This window comes from Herpailurus yagouaroundi, unplaced genomic scaffold (assembly GCF_014898765.1).
Source record: "Herpailurus yagouaroundi ecotype Mexico unplaced genomic scaffold, PumYag 220, whole genome shotgun sequence".
NCBI classification, from domain to species: Eukaryota; Metazoa; Chordata; class Mammalia; order Carnivora; family Felidae; genus Herpailurus; species Herpailurus yagouaroundi.
The window spans coordinates 1,582,294-1,603,598 of NW_024412451.1; the positions used below are offsets into that span (position 1 = coordinate 1,582,294).

A 21,305-nucleotide genomic window follows, 5' to 3' on the forward strand; every position below is an offset into this window, starting at 1 on the left:
ATAAAAAGAATTAGACGCTGTGGTCAAGCATACTAGGCATGCAGGAAAGGTTCAACCCTGGGAAATTAATCCATTACATGAAAAAAACTACAGAAAAATCACATAAGACTATCAAAAGATACAGAGAAAAAGCATTTGATAAAATCCAATACTTGTTTATAATAAAAACTCTCAAGCAAACCAGGAATATAGAAGAAATTCCTCAACTGGAGAAAGGACATCTAACTAGTATCTTTGTGAGACACATAAAACCTTCCCGCTAAAATCAGGAATCTCTTAGCACTCCTTTTCAACACTGTACTGTAAGTCCCAGCTAACGCAAATGGGTACAGATTGCAAAGGAAGAAATAAAACGTTGTTGGTGGATGATGTGATTGTCTATGTAGAAACCCCCAAAGAATCAATCAAAAAACCTCCTGGAACTAATAAACAATTATAGCAAGGATGCAGAACACAAAATTGATACAGAAAAGTATATTGCTCCCTTATACACTAGCAATGGACAAGTGGAATTGGAAATTACGACAGCATTACCATTTACATTAGCACCCCCTAAGAGTCTATGTTCAGGGATAAAAAGCCTCAAGACTGTCAAGATATCAGTCCCTCACAATCCCGATCAAAATCCCAGCGAGACATCTGGTGGATATCGACAAATGGATTTAAAAGTTTCTACGGAAACGCAAAAGACCCAGAAGAGCCAACACAGTACTGAAGGAGAATTACAAGGTTGGAAGACGCGTTAAGCAACACCTAGACCTATTCTATAGAGCTCAGTATTCAAGATGGTGTAGAATTGGCGACAGAAGAGATGGACCAATGGAGTGGAATAAAGACGTGAGAAATAGGGCTCAAGCAAATATAATCAGCCGATCTTTGACAACGGGGTAAAGGCAATACAATGAAGCAAAGACAGTCGGTGCCAGAACAACCGGACATTCACATGCGAAAAAAAAAAAAAAAATCCATACAGAGAGTTTAAGCTTTTCGCAAACATGAACTCAAAGCATAGACCTTAATGTAAACGCAAAACTAGCAAACTCCTAAATGAAGTTTCTGCTCTGTGCAAGCCGCGTCAATAGAATAAGAGGAGTCAGGGAGAAAATATTTGTAAAAAATATATGTGGCAAAGGAACTCGTCAAAGCCAACAATAAGAAAACAATGTGTTTAAAATATGGACAAAAGCCCTGAACAGACACATCACCGAAGAAAATATACTAATAGCAAACAGGCCTCCGAAAAGGTGTTCAACATCACATGTCCTTAGTGAACTGCAAATCAAAATGAGATACCACTACACCTATTAGGATGGCCCAAATCCCAAAGGTCAACATCACTGCCGGTGAGTATATAACTGGAAGCCTCAATTCACTGCTGCTGAAAATGCAAGATGGTATGGCCACTTTGGAAGATAGTCTGGCAGTTTCTTATAAAGCCACAAAAGTAAATAGTGCACCTTGGCACTTACCAGATGAGTGGAAAACGTACGTCCACACAAAAATCATCACACAGATGTTTGCGGCAGCTTTATTCATAATTGTCAAAACTTGGAAGCCAACAAGTTGAATGGATGAATAAACTGTGGTACATCCAGACAATGGACTATCGTCCAGTGCTAAAAAGAACAGAGCTAACAAGCCCTGAGGGAACTTTAAATGCACATTGCTAAGTGAAAGAAGTGAATCTGAAACAGCTGAAAGCTCTAAGATTCCACCTGACATCCTGGGAAAGGCAAATCTATGGAGACAAAAGGATCGCTGGTTGACAGTGTTTAGAGGGGAGGGGGAATTAACAGGTAGAGCACGGAGAATTTTAAGGCAATCTGTTCTGGATCATACCGTAATGGTAGATACATACCACTACAAATTTGTACAAACTCCTACAATGCACAACGGCAAGAGCAAACTCTGAAGTACAGACACTGGGCGATGATGATGTATCCCGGTGGGTTCATCGACTGCAACAAAAGTACCACTCTAGTATCAAATGTTGACAGGGAAGGCTGTGTGTGTGCCTGCACGTGGGTGTAGTCTAGAGGAACTCTCTGCATCTTCTGCTCAATTTTGCTGTGAACCTAAAAGTTAGGTGAAAAATAAAACCTATTTTAAAAATGTATTTACAGGGGCGCCTGGGTGGCTCAGTCGGTTGAGCGTCTGACTTCGGCTCAGGTCATGATCTCACAGTTTGTGGGTTTGAGCCCCGCATCAGGCTCTGTGCTGACCGCTTGCTCAGAGCCTGGAGCCTGCTTCAGATTCTGTGTCTCCTTCTCTCTCTGCTCCTCCCCCACTCACGCTTTGTCTCTCAAAAATAAATAAAATGTAAAAAAATTTAAAAAAATGAAAATAAAAATAAAAATGTATTTATAGACTTAAATACGGAAAAAAACGAATAAAAAGTAACACACATATGCCAACCACAAGATCCAACCATTCCATGTGTTATTCTTGCCTAAGGAAAATGAAGTTGTATGCTAATACACACACATATATAAGAATATTCAGCATCTTCACTCGTAATAGCCCAAAGCTGGACAAACCCGTCAGCAGGTGAATGAATAAACAAATCGTAGTATATTCACACTGGAATACTACTTGGCAATAAAAAGGAATGAACTATGGATAGATGCAACACGGGTGAATCTCAACCTATACTGAGTAAAATAAGACAGCCAAGGGAAAGAAAAAACACCATATGGTTTAAAAAAAGTTTTAGGGGCCCCTGGGTGGCTCAGTTGGTTAAGGGTCTGACTTTGGCTCAGATCACAATCTCACGGTTCGTCAGTTCGAGCCCCGCATCGGGCTCTGTGCTGAAAGCTCAGAGCCTGCTTCAGATTCTGGGCCTCCCTCTCTCTTTGCCCCTCCCCTGCTTGCACTCTGTGTCTGTCTCTCTGTGTCTCAAAATTAAGCATTAAAAATTTTTTTTCAATTAAAAAAAAGTCCTGTAGAGTGACAGAAAGTAGACCAGTAGTTGCTTGGGGACGGGTGTGGGACATGAAGAAGGGGAGAGAGGGAGAGATTACAAGCGGGCATGAGAATTGTGCACAACTTTTAAAGACTTCTTTTGCATTAGAGTGCTTCCCAAATTAACCCCCCTTCCAGATCTGGCAAGAAAAAGCCAAAACTGTTCAGGGCTGGGGAACAGGAAATTTAGGGTGGAAATCCTGGAAGCCAGAAAGCCACAGAAGTAAGATTAATCTAAGTTTTTCCCAAATCCCTGGCTCACCATTAATGGCACAGGGTAAGATTTGTGAGTTTGATTCTCTGTTGACTCAGTGCTATTACTTAACCCAAACACAGTTTGAAGTGTCAAAGGTCACAACTCAAGGTCGGAAACACCACCGGAAATTTAGGGGAGAAAAACCAAAGGTAAGGGAGCCACAGAGGGTCCGTCCCTAACTAGGACTATAAACCCTACCCACATCTTTGGCAGATCTCTTGACTATGCAGACGTAGCAAAGACCCCAGGGCCTGGACTAAAAAAGCGGCAGCCCGAAGTCATGAGAGGCATTACAGCAAAACACCAAAAAATATTTAATCTGCCCCAAATATTACAGAAAACGACAAACAGATGAGCAAAGAGAGAAGATCCAAAGGCACGATGATGAATGTAAACACAACCGTATTAATAACTACACTGTGTGTGAATGTACTACCCCAAAATCGGAAGGCAGATGTTGGCAGATCACATAAAAAGAAAAGATCCAACTATACACTGTCAACAAGACACCTATTCTAAATACGCATCGTTAAAAAAAATAAAAGACATACAAATATATCATGCAAAGCCTAAGAAAGATTGAGTGGCTAAACTAGTATCAGATAAAGAGAGACTCTACGAAATAGATGTGGATGGAGGTAGAGTGTATTATACTAAGTGACATAAATCAGAAAAAGACAACTACTGTATGACTGCCCTCACGTGTGGAATTTTTAGAAGCACAATAGATGAGCAAAGGGGAAGGAAAAAAAGAGAGGGAAGCAAACCGTAAGAGACTCTCACCTGTAGAGAGCAAACTGAGGGTTGCTGGAGGGGAGGTGGGCAAAGGGATGCCTTAGATGGGTGATGGGTATGAAGGAGGGCACTTGTGATCAGCACTGGGTGTTGCATGTGTTGTATGTAAATGAGGAGCCACTAAATTCTACACCTGAAATGAATATTACACTTGATGCTAATTAACTGGAATTTGAATACAAACTGGAAACAAAAAGAGAACACTATTAAAGACAGAGAGAGCCATAATAAAAGGGTCAATATGGCAAAATGATGTAAAAATTACAAACGCATATGTATCTAACAAAGGCTACAAAACACACGAAGCAAAATCAGAAACTGAGAGATGGACAAAACTACAGAGTTAGAGATTTTAACACACTTCTCTTAGTTGGTGAAACAATTCGACCATAAAAAAAAAAAAAATCAGTGAAACAATACAAACTCTGAACCCTTAAAATGAACCATTTTAACTAAAATGAAACTTATAGATCATCACTGCACCCAACTATAGAACACACATTTTTTCTCCAAATACACATGCAAAATCCATCAAAATAACTGTATCCAGGGGTTATGAAAAAAGTTTCCAAAGACTGGAATACTGAAGAGTATGTTCTCTGACCAGAGTGGAATTAAATTCGAAACCAGTGACAATAAAGCTGGAGGTATCACAATCCCACAAGATACACTACAAAGCTATAGTAATCAAAATAGTATGGTAGTGGCACAAAGACACATAGATCAACGGAACAGAAGAGAGAGCCCAGGAAGAAACCCCTGCTTATATGGTTAATTAATCTTTGACAAAGGAGGCAAAAATATACAACGGGGGAAAGACAGTCTTTCTTTTATTTAAAGTTTATTTACTTTGAGAGAGAGATCTTGTGTGCACGTGCAAGAAGGGGAAGGGCAGAGAGAGAGAGAGAGAGAGAGAGAGAGAGAGAGAGAGAGAGAAAACTCACGACTGTGAGATCATGACCTGAGCCAAAATCAAGAGTCAGACACTTAACTGACTGAGCCACCCAGATGCCCCAAGACAGTCTCTTTAATAACTGGTGCTGGGAAAACTGGACCACTTTCTTCTATTACACACAAAAATAAAGTCAAAATGGATTAAAGACCTAAGTGTGAGATCCGAAATCCTAAAAATCCTAGAAGAGAGCACAGGTAGTAATCTCTTCGACACTGGCCTTAGAAACATTTTTCTACATCTATCTCTTCAGGCAAAGAAAACAGAAGAACAAATAAACTACTGGAGTTACACTAAAATAAAAAGCTTTTGCACACCAAAGGAAACCATCAGTGAAATAAAAAGGCAACCTCCTTAAAAGAAGACATTTGCAAATGATATATCTGAGAAGAGATGAATATCCAAAACATATAAACAACTTACATATAACTTAACACCAAAAAACACAAATAACCCAATTCAAAAGCCGGCAAAAGACCTGAACAGACATTTTTCCAAAGAAGACATATAAATGGCCAAGAGACACATGAAAAGACACCCAACATCACTTACCATCAGGAAAATGCCAATCAAAACCAGAATGAGATATCACATCCTATCTGTCAGAATGGCTAGTATCAAAAAGATGAATAATAAGCATTGATGAGGATGTGGAGAAAAAGGAACCACTGCCTACTGCTGGTAGGAATGTAAATTGGTGCAGCCACTGTGGAAAACCGTATGAGGGTTCCTCAAAAAATCAAAAATAGAATTACCATATGGAGCGCCTGGGTGGCTCAGTCAGTTAAGCATCCAATTTCGGCTTGGGTCATGATCTCGCGGTTCATGGGGTCCAGCCCCGCGTCGGGCTCTGTGCTGCCAGCTCGGAGCCTGGAGCCCGCTTCAGATTCTGTGTCTCCCTCTGTCTCTCCTGCCCCTCCCCTGCTCTTGCTCTGTCTCTCTCTCTCAAAAATAAATCAACATTTAAAAAAATTAAAAAAAAAATAGAATTACCATATAATCTAGTAATTCCACTACTGGATATTTACCAAAAGAAAACAAAACACCAATTCAAAAAGATACACGCACCCCTATATTTACCGCAGCATCATTTACAACAGGCAAGACATGGAAGCAGCCCAAGTGTCCATCAACAGGATGAAGAAGATGAGGGGGGTGTGTGTGTGTGTGTGTGTCCATACACGCACACGGACATACATACACACGATGGAATAGTAGTCATAAAAAAGAGTGAGATCTTGCCATTTGCAACAACATGGATAGACCTAGGAGGTATTATGCTGAGTGAACTAAGTCAGAGAAATAACTCGATTTCACTTATAGGTGGAATCTAACAGTCAAAACATGCAAACAAAATGGAAACAGGCCCATAAATACAGGGAACTAGTGATTGCTGGAGGGGCGTGAGGGATGGGCAAAACAGGTGAAGGGGAGTGGGAAGTGTAGGATCCCAACTTCGGAATGGGGGACTTACAGGGATGAAAGGTACAGCAATGGCATAGTAACAGTGCTATATGGTGACAGATGGCAGACATTGCATACGGTTGTCTACTCTCTATGCTGCACACCTGAAACGAATGTATCATCGTATGCCAACTAGATGTCAATAAAAAGACTAGATTGAAACCACAGTGAAGACATCCAGAAAAGTCCTAACAATACGAAAATTAAATACACTCTAAGCAACCCACACGTCAAACAGGAAATTGCATGGGAAATTAGAAAACACTTTGAAATAGTGATGAAGGAACATTATATCACCATTTCTGGCGTGCAGTTAAATAGCACTCAGAGATACTTTTATAGCTTAAACGTTTACATTAGGAAACAAGAAAGGTCTAAAATCAAACACCTAAGGTTCCATCTCAAGAAGCCGTGAAAAGAGTAGGAAAGAAGAGTAAAAATCAAATAAATAGAAACAAACAATAGGGAAAACTCAGTATCAGTCATGAAAGATAGGATATTATTACAGATCTTAGAGGCATTAAAATAAGGGGATATATTCAACAACTTAGATAAGATGTACTAATTCCCTGAAACATACAAATAACCAAATCTGTAGCAAGAAAAGCAAAAAATCTAAAGAGTTCAGGGATTTCATTCATAAAAACATTCTCACAATAAGACCAGACGACTTCACCAGTGGATTCCACTTGGCACTCAGGAAAGGAGTAATACCAGTCCTACCCAAACCCTTCCAGAAAACAGAAGAGGAAGGTATACCTGAATGTCACTTGTGTAAGGCCAGTATTACCTCGACATCAAAACCAGACAAAGATATCAAGTCCCAAGAACGTTACAAATCAAAGTCCCCCCTAACAAAAGTACAAATATCCTTAATAAAGAACAAATCTTGTTTGTTTCTACAAACATAATAAAAAGAATAGTAGTACATCATGAATAGGTGGGGTTAATCCCAGCGTTAAAGACAAGACGACAGGCCCCGAATGGAGTTGCATATGCTAAGCCTCATGCCCCCAAACCAAGACTTAGTATAATTTTTGGCTCACCCAGAAATGCAATCTTAAACCAATCAGGAATCCCCTGATCTGCTCTAGTTAGGTAGCCTGCCATCCCCCACAGGGAAAGTAACCTTGCAAATGACCAACCTGCTTTTGTGCCTCACAGAACTTCCTTGTCCGTGTTCCGTTCTGCCTGTAAGTCTTTGACTTTATATAGCTCCTGAGGGAGCTCTTCTATCTGCTCTCCTGAATGCTGCCTGATTCAGGAATCACTGAATAAAGCCAGTAAGATCTTTAAAATTTAGTCAGCCGAATTTTGGGTTTTAATAGGAGGAACGCAAGGTTGTTTTACCATGTGAAATCGCCAATGCATTTTATCGTATTTACAACATACAAGAGAAAATGTAATGATCACCTCAGTATTTTACGAAAGATGTATATGCGTATACTATTACCCATTCATGATAAAAACTCTGAAACTCAGAAGGGAACTCAACCGAAAAAGAAAACCTACAGCTGACGACGCCATTATCAGTGCTGAAAGACTGACGCTGTTCACCTGCCTTGAGGCAAGCAAGCAAACAAAAAAAACCCAAAGGCATTCAGATCGGAAAGAAGAAAGAATATACATTTGTACATCATGATCTTCTACATAGAAAATCTTTAGGAATGTGCAATAATGCCTCTAGAATATACCAATATGGGAAGACTGCAGGCTACAAGGTTGATGTCAAAAATGAACTGTATTCCTAGGAGATAGAAGCAAACAACTGAGAAATGAAATATATAGTGTCAAAAAAAATAAAACACTTCTGAAAAATTAAAGATATATATAAAACCTATCCACTGAATGCTATAAAATGGGCTATTGTGATTTATAATAAATACATATTTTGGTCTTCAGTTCCTGGCCCGCAGATCCCCAAATCCCTGGAATTTCCTAAGAGAAAAGAACAATGGGAGCATCTTTGTTATAATATTTGGTGTCTTTTCCTAAGCTCCTGAAATCCTTCCATTTCCATAAAGGTGAAATGGGTGTCCTATACTTCCTAACAAACCTCTTTCAACCACATCTGAGTTTAGGTTAATGAGGTGACTTTTGGAAATCCTCTAAGGATGGGAGGCTGGTTGCCATGAAAGCCAGCCTTGATTACAGGGCTGGAATTTTTAGTCCCACCTCCTGACCTCTGGGGGAAGGGAGAGGGCCAGAAAGCTGAACCAATCACTAACAGCCAATGACCTAATCGATCATGCCTAACTAACGAGGCCTCCATAAAAACCCAAAAGGAGGGGGTTTGGGGAACTTTCAGGTAGGTGGACATGTGGAGATGCAGGGAGAGTGGTGAGCCCAGAGAGTGCCTGGAAGTTTCACACCCCTCCCCACATATTTTGCCCTACGCGTCCCTTCCATCTGGCTGTTTAGTTATATCCCCTTGTAATAAACTGATAATCTAGTAAGTAAACGGTATCTCTGAGTTCTGTGAGCCACTAAAGCAAATTAATTGAACCCAAGGTTGGGGTTGAGGGAACCTCTGAAGCACAGTTAACAACCTGGCCTTATCACTGGCCTCTGAAAGGGGGTGAAGGGTGAGGGGTCGGGATCTTATAGAACTGAGCCCTTAACCTGTAGGATCTGACGCTGTATCCAGACAGATGGTGTCAGAATTGAGTTGAAATGTACGACACCCAGCTGGAATCTTGACTAATTGCTTAGTATGGCAATAACCTCCACTTATTAGAACCGGTATCAGAATTATAGAATTGAGATGTGTCCCTACAAAAAAAGAAAAAAAAAAAGTCAACTAAACACACACACAAAATGTAATAATGAAGGAAAAGAGGGCCAAAAAAGCTTTATGATATACCTGAAACAAATATAAAAACAAATAAAATGGCAAAAGTCTTTCCCTATCAATAATTACTTTAAATGTAAATGGATTAAACCCCCAATCAAAAGGCATAAACTGGAGGAATGGATTAAACAAAACAGAACAAAACATGATCCAGCTATAAGCTGTCTACAAGAGACTTTATATCTAAGACCACGCATAGCTTGAAAGTGACATGACAGGGGTGCCTGGGTGGCTTGGTTGGCTGAGCGTCCAACTTTGGCTCCCATCACGATCTCATAGTTCATGAGTTTGAGCCTCGCATCGGGCTTGCTGCTGTCAGCGCAGAGCCCGCTATGGATCCTCTGCTCCCCCAACCATGCCTTTCCCCCACTCACACCCTCTCTCTCTCAAAAGTGAATAAACATTAAAAAAGAAGAAGAAGAAAAACAGAAAGTGACAGGACAGAAAGATATCCCATGCAAAAGAGAGCTGGATAGCTATAACTGATGTCAGACAAAAAAGAGTTTTAAGTCAAAAACTTATAAGAAACAATGTGTACTGATAAAAGAGTCAATGCACCAAGAAGATATAAAAATTACAAATGGATATATACTAAACATCAAAATACCAAATATATGAGGCAAATATAGACGAATTGAAGGGATAAATAGCTATCGATAGTAACAGAAGGAACATTCAATATCCTGCTTTCAGTAATGGATAGAACTAGACAAAAGATCAAGGAAATAGAGAACTTAACACTACAAGCCAACTGGACCTAACATACACAGGAAATGCCACCCAACAACAGCATAATATACATTTTTCTCAAGTCGTTCTCCAGGGCAGACCATATGTGAAGCCATAAAACAAGTCTTTAACAAATTTTTTTTAAAAGATTGAATGAAATCATACAACAAATTTTTCTAATCGCAATGGACTGAAGCTAGAAATCAAAAGCAGGAAATCTTGGAAAACTGACGAATATGTGGAACTCAAAACATACTTATCAATAACCAATGAATCAAAGAAAAACAATCACAAATAAAATTAGAAAATATCTGGAGACAAATGAAAATGAAAATCCAGGGTACCAAAACTTAGGGGAAGCAGTGAAAGCATTGCAAAGAAGAAAATTTTTATCTGTAAATACGTGCATCAAAAAAGAGATCCAACAATGCCACTTCTGGATATATATCCAAAGGAAACAAAATCATGGTTCAAAAGAGATATTTACACCCCCACGTTCACTGCATTATTTACAATAGCTGAGACATGGAAATCACCCAAGTGTTCATAACTAACGAACAGATAATGAAAATGTCACACACACACACACACACACACACACACACACACACACACACGCAGGAATATGATTCAGCCATAAAAAAGAAGAAAATGTGTAACAACATGGATGGACTCTGCGGGCATTATGCTAAGTGGAATAAGTCAGACACAGAAAGACAAATACCCTATGATCTCATTTATGTGTGGAATCTAAAAATATCAAATTTACAGAAACAGAGATCAGATTTATGGTAGTAAGAGCTGGGGGTGGGGTGCGTGATGGAAATTGGGAAGAAAGATGTAAAATCATTTATGTTCATAGATAATATGATCTTATATGCAGAAAGCCTGAAAGATTCCACATAAGAATTGTTAAAATAAATGAATTCAGCAGGATACAAAGCCACACACAAAAACCAGTTGCATTTCTACATACAAAGAATGAACAATCAGAAAAGGAAATCGAGAAAAACAAATCAAAGCCACAATGAGATACCACCTCACACCTGTCAGAATGGCTAACATTAACAACACAGGCAACAACAGATGTTGGTGAGGATGTGGAGAAAGAGGATCTCTTTTGCACTGATGGTGGGAATGCAAGCTGGTGCAGCCACTCTGGAAAATAGTATGGAGGTTCCTCAAAAGATTAAAAACAATGACCCTATGACCCAAAAACTGCACTACTAGGTATTTACCCAAGGGATACAGGTATGCTGTTTCAAAGGGGCACATGCACCCCAACGTTTATAGCAGCACTATCGACAGTAGCCAAAGTATGGAAAGAGCCCAAATGTCCATCGATGGATGAATGGATAAAGAAGATGTGGTATGTGTATATATGTGTGTATGTATATATAATATATATAATATAATATAATATAATATAATATAATATAATATATATGCATACATACCATATGTATATATGAAGTATTACTTAACAATCAAAAAGAATGAAATTTTGCCATGTCCCACTACGTGGATCGAACTAGAGGGTATTATGCTAAGTGAAATTAGTCAGAGAAAGACAAAAATCATATGACTTCACTCACATGAGGACTTTAAGAGACAAAACAGATGAACAGAAGGGAAGGGAAACAAAAATAATATAAAAACAGGGAGGGGGACAAAACAGAAGAGACTCATAAATGTGGAGAACAAACTGAGGGTTGCTGGAGGGGCTGTGGGTGGGAGGATGGGCTAAATGGGCAAGGGGCATTAAGAAAGACACTTGTTGGGACGAACATTGGGTGTTACATGTAGGGGATGAATGCCTGGATTCTACTCCTGAAATCCTATGCTAACTAACCTGGATGTAAATTAAAAAAAAAAAAAAAATCCATATACAATAGCACCAAAAAGAATAAAACTTGGGAATTAACTGAACCAAGGAGGTGAAAGACATGCACACTGAAAAGTACAAAACATTGATAAATTAAAAACATTAAAAAAATGGAATGACAGCCCATGTTCCTGAATTGGAAGGTTTACTATTGTGAAGATATCAGTGCTACATGGTCAAAGGACCTACAGGTTCAATGCAATCTCTATCAAAATCCCAACAATACAGAAACAAAAACCCATCCTAAATTCACATGGAATCTCAAGGGACCCTGAGTGGCCAAAACAACCTTTAAAAAACAAAAAAAGTTGGAGGTAATCAATTCCTGATTTCAAAACTTACTATAAAGCTGCTGTAGTCAAAAAAGTGTGGTACTGGCATAAAGACATACAGACCGAGGGAATAGTCTAGAAGGCCCCAAAATGAACCATTGCATACACAGTCAAGTGGTTTTTGACAAGGGTGCCAAGACCATTGAATGCGAAAAGAACAGTCTTTTCAATAAATGGTGCTGGAAACATTGGCTATTTACACGCAAAAGCGTGAAGTCAGATCTTTCCTTACACCATATTCACAAATTACCTCAAAATGCATCAAAAAGCAAAACATAGGAGCAAAAACTATAAAACTCCTAGGAGAAAGAATACGCCAAAAGCTTTGTGATACTGGATTTGACACTGATTTCTTGGCTAGGACACCAAAGGCACAGGGAAGACAACACACAGACAAATTTGAAAATTTCATGGAAATTAAAAACTCTTGTGCATCAGAAGACACTGTCAATAGAGTAAAAAGGCCACACACAAAATGAGAAAATACTTGGGGCGCCTGGGTGGCGCAGTCGGTTAAACGTCCGACTTCGGCCAGGTCACGATCTCGCGGTCCGTGAGTTCGAGCCCCGCGTCAGGCTCTGGGCTGATGGCTCAGAGCCTGGAGCCTGTTTCCGATTCTGTGTCTCCCTCTCTCTCTCTGCCTCTCTCTGTCCCAAAAATAAATAAACGTTGAAAAAAAAAATTAAAAAAGAAAATGAGAAAATACTTGCAAATCATATATCTGAAACAGGATTGGTATTCAGAACACAGAGAACTCCTAAAACTCAAAGGAAAACAAACAATTGGACTCACAAATGGACAAAAGACTTGCACAGATATTTCTCCAAAGAAGAAACACAAATGGCTAATAAGCACATGAAAAGATGATCAATATCACTAATTATCAGAGAACCGCAAATCAAAACGAGGTACGGCTTTGCACCCATTAGGGTGGCTATTAAGCGTAAAAAAAAAAAAAACAAAACAACCCACAGAACACAAGTGTTGGTGAGGATGAAGAAAACTGGAACCCTTGTGTATTGCTGGTGGGAACATAAAATAGTGCAGCTATCGTGAAAAACGGTATGGCAGTTCCTCAAAAATTAAAAACAGAATAACCAGGGGCACCTGGGTGGCTTAGTCGGGTAAGCATCTGACTCTTGATTCAGCACAGGTCATGATCTCACGGTCGTGAGATAGAGCCTCCCTGGGGCTTTGTGCTGGGCATGGAACCTGCTTAAGATTCTCTCTCTCCCCCTCTCTGTCGCTCTGCCCTCCCCAACTTGCTTGCAGTCTCTCTCTCTCTCTCTCCCCCTCCCTTCCTCTCCCAAGGAAAAAAAAAATAGAATTGCTAACACGATCCAACACTTTTGTTCTGGGTATACACACAAAAAATGGAAAGCAAGAACTTGAACAGATATTTGTACACCCATGTTCACAGCAGCATTTTTCACCAAAACCAAATGGTACAAGCCCAAATGTCCATCAATGGATGACGAAAACGTGATAGGTGCACACGACGCGACGTTACTCAGCCATAAAAAAGAAGGAAATTCTGACATGCGTTACAACACAACCAACCTTGAAGACGTTATGCTAAGTGAAACAAACCAGGTGCAAATGGCAAATGTCGTATGACTCCACTTCCATGAGGTACGTGAAATAGTCAAATCCACAGAGACGGAAAGGAGAACGGTGGTCGCCAGGAAGTGGGGTAAGAGAAGAACAGGGGGCGCTGTTTACGGTGCAGGGTTCCAGTGTGGGATGATGGAAACGTTCTGGAGATGGACAGCACGGAGGGTTGTGCAACAGTGTGGATGTACCTAAGGCCCACTTGAAGATGGTTGAGACAAAGGGTATTGTGTGTATTTTACCACAATGTAAAAATCCCAGATGCTAATAAGTCTGGTGGTATAGTGCTTACGCGCAAACGAAGGCAAGTCAGGGACACGGCGAGTGCCGGGAGATGGCATTTGAAGTGGTGGTCGGATAAGGCCTTGGATAGAAGGACTTCGGATAGACAGGAGCGAGAGAGAAAGCAAGAGCGGTCAGACGTGCACCGGCTGGCAGCATTCCGGCCGGAGGAGAGAACGGGAAAGGTCCTGATGCAGAAGCTCCTGAGTGCCGTGAGGCGGGCAGACAGAGGGAGGGGGACGTGACGGGAGAAAAACGTAGAACGAGTGGTGAGGCTGGGGGAACGAGCCCATACCACAGGACCTTCCAGGCCCCTGGAACACGCTGGGTTTTATTCTGTAAAAGCAGAAGCCCGGGGAGGGACTGAAGCAGGTGTGACGCAGCGGGACTGAGGTTTCGAGGGGCCTCTCTGGCTGCTGCACGGAGATTAGCCAGGACGCAGGCAGATCGAGGGGACCGTCCCCTGCCAGGACCCGAGCCGCGCCATTCTCACCCGAGTGCCTACCCCTCTGGGTGTGGATCTCCTTCGTGCAAAGCTTTTCCTCTCTCTCCAACTGGGATATCACATCTGGTTTGGAGGATGAATGCCCTGTGGAAAGAGAAGACGCGAGTGAAAACACGAAGGGCGCGAGTACTGAAAACCGTGGGTTCCCATCCCATAATGTGAGGCTCTGCCCCTCCCCGCAGCAGTGGTTACCAAACACTTTTCCGTCACGACCCGCGGTGAGCAGTACGCTTGGCATCATTAGAAATCTATTCTTACCACACAAATTACCGAAATAAATGACCAAACGAACGGTTTCTAACCACTGTCTGTCTTCCTCACATCCTTCCCCGTCTGACACCCCTCAATGTAAACAGCTGAACTTAACGCGTCAAGGTGAACCCCCGCTAAGGAGCTCTGTCCTGTAAGTATTCTAGATTAGAAGATAGTCGGTGCCATTTACGAACGTCCTGACCCACCAGTGGCTCATGATCTACAAGTTTAAAAAAGATGCCTGAAATATGGAGCCAGGCGAAGACAAGCTTAACTGTTCATTTACAGTTCATTTACACGAGACCATGTCTGCCTCGGAACAAAGACTAGAAACATCTTGTCTCCATGTTCTAAAGGGACTGGGAAACCCTGGTCTCTGAGGAGCCCTGAAGCCTTAAACTAGTGGGCGGAGGCCGGGGATGTCACTCAACATCCCAATAGGCACAGGACGGCCCTCACAACAAAGAAATATCTGCCCCGATGCCAACAGCGCCAAGGTGAAGAAACCCTGCTCGAGGGGATGAGTGACAGAAAGGTCTTGTGCTCACCCACAGAGACCAGGTTCCGGAAGTTCTCCAGCATCACTTCTCGGTACAGCTTCCTCTGGGTGGGGTCCAGCAGCCCCAGCTCCTCCTCCGTGAAGACCACAGCCACGTCCTTGAACGTCACCGCCTCCTACAACACCAAGCACACGTAACCTCGAGCTCGCACCCCATGGCCACTGGGAGCGGGGCAGCACGGAGAAGGTGGAGACACGGGGGAAGAGAAGGTGGAGATACGGGGGAAGCCGTTCCTGATTCTGAGGGAACCGAGCAACTCTTCTCATAGTTTCTCCTCTTCCCCTTCCACAGTCTTACCAAACACGCTAGGGCCGTGCAGGGGAGGGGAAGGAGAGAGAAGAAGGAGAAAAATACCTTGTATACAGGTAGCCTCGTGCCCTTCATACGGTTTTTATACAGATCTCAGCCAACTGTCCTGTTACTTCCCTAGGATAAGTTCCAGGAAGTGGCATTTGCACTCTTGAAAAATAAGCACCTTGATTTTGTTAATATAATGGCAATTTTCCCCATTAACTCTTCCTGTACAAGTTAACTCTTCCTGTTACAAGTATTCTGGATTCTCTACACTCTGGCCCAAACTGGGGGCGCCTGGCTGCCTCCGTTGGTAGAGCTTTGGGACTTTTGATCTCAGGGCTGTGAGTCTGAGCCCCACATATGGTGTAGAGATTATTTAAAAATAAAATCTTCAAAACAAAACAACGAGAACATAAGTCTTTTCGACACAGTGTGGCAACTACGCTCAAATAATAATAAAAGATCATCTTTCCATTTGTTTTCACATATTACCTGTTCATTTCCTTTGTTCATAATCCTACCGGAGTATCGTATGCGTCAGTAAAATTCCTACTGAGAATATCAAGCCTTTTTTCTAGCATGTATAAATTCTTAGCCACCACCCCCCCCCCCCCAACTCCTGTTTCCTATTTGTGTCATAACTTTTTCTGCGTGGAAATAAAACCTCTAGCTGGAGTTCTGAGCACCTGTGTACTAAACAACGACTTGACACGTCTGACACAGAAGAGACAGGCACTAAGAAAAGGAATCAGGTGATGACAATGTTATGTTTGGAGACCCCCATCCACCAGATCTGCCAGCATACATGTAGCCTGGCCTGAGGTCCCCGAACAGAGAAGTCTCTTTTCTTCTGGGTCTTTCCATTTACCCTAATCGGACACCTGAAACTCCCGACTTAGGCAATGGGAACTTTAGGGTCAGCTGGGAACCGAGTGGATTTCAGGAGGTATCTGAAGGTTCACAAACCTGTTTCTTCATGTGAAAACGCAGAGAAGACCAGGTATATCCTCACACAGCTGTTCCACAGAGTAAATGCCTGGCAAATCCCTAGTGCTCAAGATTTTTAAAAATAAGTATGTGCTGGGGCGCCTGGGTGGCTCAGTCAGCTAAGCGTCTGACTTCGGCTCAGGTCATTATCTCACAGCTTGTGGGTTCGAGCTCCACATCAGGCTCTGTGCTGACAGCTGGGAGCCTGGAGCCTGCTTCAGATTCTGTGTCTCCCTCTCTCTCTGCCCCTCCCCGTTCAAACTCTGTCTCTCTCTCTCTCTCAAAAAATAAACATGAAAAAAAAAATTAAAAAAAAAATGTGCTTCTTCAAAACATACTAACGCATCAACGAATAAAACAAATATTTAACTATATAATACACACGATTTAACTTAGAATTAAAAAAAGGAATCTAGCTTTTAAGAAGTATTTAAATTTATTTACTTATTCATTTTTAAGTAACCTGTACACCCAATTTGAGGCTTGAACTCACAACCCCAAGATCAAGAGTCACACGCTCTACCCTGAGCCAGCCAGGCACTCTCAGAATCTAGCTCTTGCTGTTTGAAAACTAAAATTATTTTCTGAGTTCAGTCTCTGGCAGACTCCGCTGCACCAAGCAAGCCATATTGCAGACATTCTTATCACGATGAATGAGGCACCACATGTGAGAAAACAATCGAGTCCCCAGAACTTTCAAGAGAAATAAAAAAATGACTGACTTCTCAGAATTTCTGTAAGGGGTGAAAGGTTATATGTAAGCAAATTGTTATTGTAAACATCTCAAAAATGGTAAAATCCATGTGGGTTTTATATGGAGAATGGGGTAAAACAGCAGGTAAATTACAGAAAATAATGTGACCCTTTACACTGTAGGTAATTATCAAGTTGCATTTTAAAAACCCAAAATGGGGGCCACCTGGGTGGCTCTGTGGGTTGAGACTCTTGATCTCAGCTCAGGTTATTATCTCACTGTTCGTGGGACTCAGCCCTGTGTCGGGCTCTGCACTGACAGCTCAGACCCTGCTTGGGGTTCTATCTCCTTCTCTCTCCCTGCCCCTCTCCTGCTCACTCACACTCTTTCTCTTTCTCTCTCAAGATAATGAAATACACATTAAAAGAAATAAAATATTAAAAATCCAAAATGCTACTTAAACTGTGATTACAAGTCCAGACACATAAACACAAATGGGAAAGAATACGGCACAATTAAAACTGTTCATTTGTAAACAGGTTTAGAACGTGCAAGTTTTTTTTTTTTTTTAAGTTTTTTAAATATCAATTTTCACGCTGTTATTTGGCAATAAACAAAAAACAAGAGGCTGGTACACAACAATTATTCAAGTGCCTGGGGTTCTTGCCAAGTAGGAGGGTAAATGCTTCCACCCTTCCCAAGTAGGGGGTTAATGCGTCCACACTTTGTGAAACGAGAGGTCATTTTAAGGAACAGAAAGGCAAAACCAACTTACCTGGAATTTGGTCATTTTTTTCTCCTTTTCCTTTTGGGGAAGGGCAGAGTTCTGGGAAGGCAAAGCTGTTGATGGGAAAGCCGTCGTGAGAGAGCCGTCAGTCCACGTGGCACTTGTGGGAACCCCAAGAGGTGCCCCTGTAGACCAGGGGCTGGATTCCAGCTTCCTCTGGGTTCCCCCAGACGGCTGCCTGAGCTCAGCAACAGTCCCTCACCTAAGTGCTTCTGGTAGCTTCCAGAGTATTCCTGAGCCTGGGTCTCAGAGGAAATGAGAAGCAGGCAGGCAGTATAACTTAACGGGGCCAAGGTGCATGGGTTCAAGCTCTGCATTTCTACTTACTACTTTCTACTCACCACCAGTGTAAACCTTGAGCAAATTATTAATCTTTCTGTGCCTCAATCCAGTCACCTGTAAATGGGTATAATAATAATGCGGGTATTCCCTATTCCCTAAGGTGTCAGACAGGCAGATGCTTTTATGCTTCCCAAAACTTCCCTTGCAAATGTGCTTTCTAGAAAATAAATCTTTTCAGAAACCCACTAATTCAGAGATGAAGGCTCCAGGTGGCGAGTCACCGATACCCTAGGAAAGTCTAATTATTATTATTATTTTTTAACGTTTAATTTATTTCTGAGAGAGGCACACACAGAGAATCCGAAGCAGGCTCCAGGCTCTGGGCTGCCAGCACGGAGCCTGACTCGGGGCTCGAACTCACCAACGGTGAGATCCCGACCGAGCCCAAGTTGCAGGCTCAACCGACTGAGCCACCCAGGAGCCCCTAGGAAAGTCTAATTCCGACTGGTTGCCCACAGATAATCTGTTCTGCTGCTAATGAAAAACTGCCATGATTTCCCCCCAATGACACCATTTTAATAGGTGTAATTACTTGAGCATGTTATTAAGCTCAACAAAGTTTCCTCTCCCATATGCATGCAGGCAATGACTGATTGAAACCGCAGACTAAGAAATCCTGCTGCATCTTAAATGAACAACACGCAGCTATTACACGTTCTCAACACTTAAGGACTCAGTACACCGCAGGCACTCTGCGAAGTCGTGCGCAGGACTGTTTCTCCGGGATCAGCCACAAAGAACTTTCCCCGGGATCCAGCTGAAGATAACTCTCCTTCCCAACCAAGGGTCTGGGAAGAGTCCCGGAATCCCGGAACGGCCCCACAGCAGAGATCGGTGAAGGGCCAGTGGAGCTGCAGCCGGGGCTCCGACCCCACGCCCCCAATGCCAGCCTCTCAGGAGCTTCTAAATAACAGGGGGCCCGATATTATGACAGCATTCCCGGCACCACCCAACATTTTACTAGGCACTAGGCACTGGTTTTAAGCGTTTCGTATATAATCTCATCTAATTCTTGGAAGAACACTACTGGGCAGGCACTAACCCTTTTCAGCCAGGGGGAAACGGAGGCAGGGAAATGCTAATCACTGGCCCAGTGTGTCACCTCGAGGCACACGCACAGCTGGCTCTAGGGGTGAGGGAGGAGAGCTCTGGGCGCGGAGAGCGCGGGAGACCTTCAAACTCCGCACGCCACGCGCGCCCGCCCCCACGCGGAGGCTTCGTCGCCGCTGCCTCCGTCCCCGCCCTCCGCCGCGACTCCCATGCCCCATGAGCGAGGACCCGGCGGCTGCTGGCCTCACGCCGAGGCCGAGAAGGCTCGGAGGGACCGCAGGGGCGCGGGGTAACTCACCTCCCTGCCAACAATCTCGGCCCGACCTCGCCTTCCTGGAGCGGAAGTGTCCCCGACTGTACCCCGCTCCTGGACTACACTTCCCAGAATGCCCAAACGGAAGCGCCTCCGATTTCACGCAACTCCTGGACTACATTTCCCAGGATGCAGCTTGCGGGACCGCGCTTCCAACAGCTGACTCTTGTTTGGGTGTAAAGCGGCTTCAGGTTGGGTTACCTCGCTGGTGCTGTGTCAGGTTTCTTTTTGTTTTATTCATTTCTTAGAGCGCCTGAGAAAATTGCGAGTTGAAAAAAATTCGGTCGTATTGAAGAAAAACGGACCAAAATTTTTAGGGGAAGGCTGGATCTCAAACTTGTATCAAATGCCGGCTCCCCGATATCTCCAATACCACCGTCGGGTAATACACGGAGTTTATTGCTAATCGCAGGGACGGAGAACACCACCGCGATGGACACGGCACCTTGACACGGACACGAAGTCAAGGTTGAATTTACTGAGAATTGCAAGTTCGGTTGCAGGCGGGTCTTTCAGTGCGATGGACTTGGATTAGACTCGCGTAGGCCAGGATTGGGGAGAACAGCAAGGGTTTTTAGGTGCCAACGGTTGCTTTCTTTTGCAGAGATTGAAGAATTGATGGACCTTGTGGAAGTTACTTTGTTGAACAATCAAGCACTTTGCTAGGACAGGAATCCCCTGGAGTAGTAAACGTGTGCTAATGACGACTGAACAGTTATGTTAACGTAGATGGTAGACGGTGGTAAAGGAGGTAGGTAGATAGGAAATTTCAGTCTTTGGTGACCATAGCTGTTCCACGCTGTGTCTCGTGCGGAGGGGAAGGAACAGAGGTAAAGGGAGTGTGTTTGACTCCTCTGCCTCCTTTATTCCACAAGGCACCTAAGGGCTCTTGACACCGTTTTGTGGCATGATCTATTCATTCCAATATGCTAAGAATATACAAAAAGTAGATACAAATGTTGATTATGCCTAAAAGAGAAATATCTTGAACTTCATTTAAAAAAAAAAAAAATGAGGGGCGCCTGGGTGGCGCAGTCGGTTGAGCGTCCGACTTCAGCCAGGTCACGATCTCGCGGTCCGGGAGTTCGAGCCCCGCGTTGGGCTCTGGGCTGATGGCTCAGAGCCTGGAGCCTGTTTCCGATTCTGTGTCTCCCTCTCTCTCTGCCCCTCCCCCGTTCATGCTCTGTCTCTCTCTGTCCCAAAAATAAATAAACATTGAAAAAAAATAAATAAAAATAAAAAATAAAAAAAAATGAGTTGTGTTTAAAAAAAAAGCCAAGTAAATTAAAAAATCTAATTGGCTTTATGTAACCATTCATGAATTGAGCAGCATCCTTCTAGTAAATGGAAAGAAGCTCCTGGGAGCTTTCCAAAGTAAACAAGACCTTTCATTCCTCACCTGA

General features: G+C 42.7%; 1 protein-coding gene across 1 annotated transcript in view; it reads right to left on the reverse strand.

The window, feature by feature from the left end:
* ZNF235 (zinc finger protein 235) overlaps positions 1-20,013 on the reverse strand; it is a 33,440-nt gene extending 13,427 nt beyond the window's left edge. The window contains exons 1-4 of the mRNA XM_040457330.1: positions 19,888-20,013; positions 18,186-18,250; positions 15,424-15,550; positions 14,612-14,707 (exon numbers count right to left, since the gene is read on the reverse strand). Of these exons, the coding sequence (XP_040313264.1) occupies positions 14,612-14,707; positions 15,424-15,550; positions 18,186-18,200 (238 nt within the window). The 5' untranslated portion in view covers positions 18,201-18,250; positions 19,888-20,013. The remainder of the gene's footprint in view (positions 1-14,611; positions 14,708-15,423; positions 15,551-18,185; positions 18,251-19,887) is intronic.
* Positions 20,014-21,305: the final 1,292 nt, after the last annotated feature.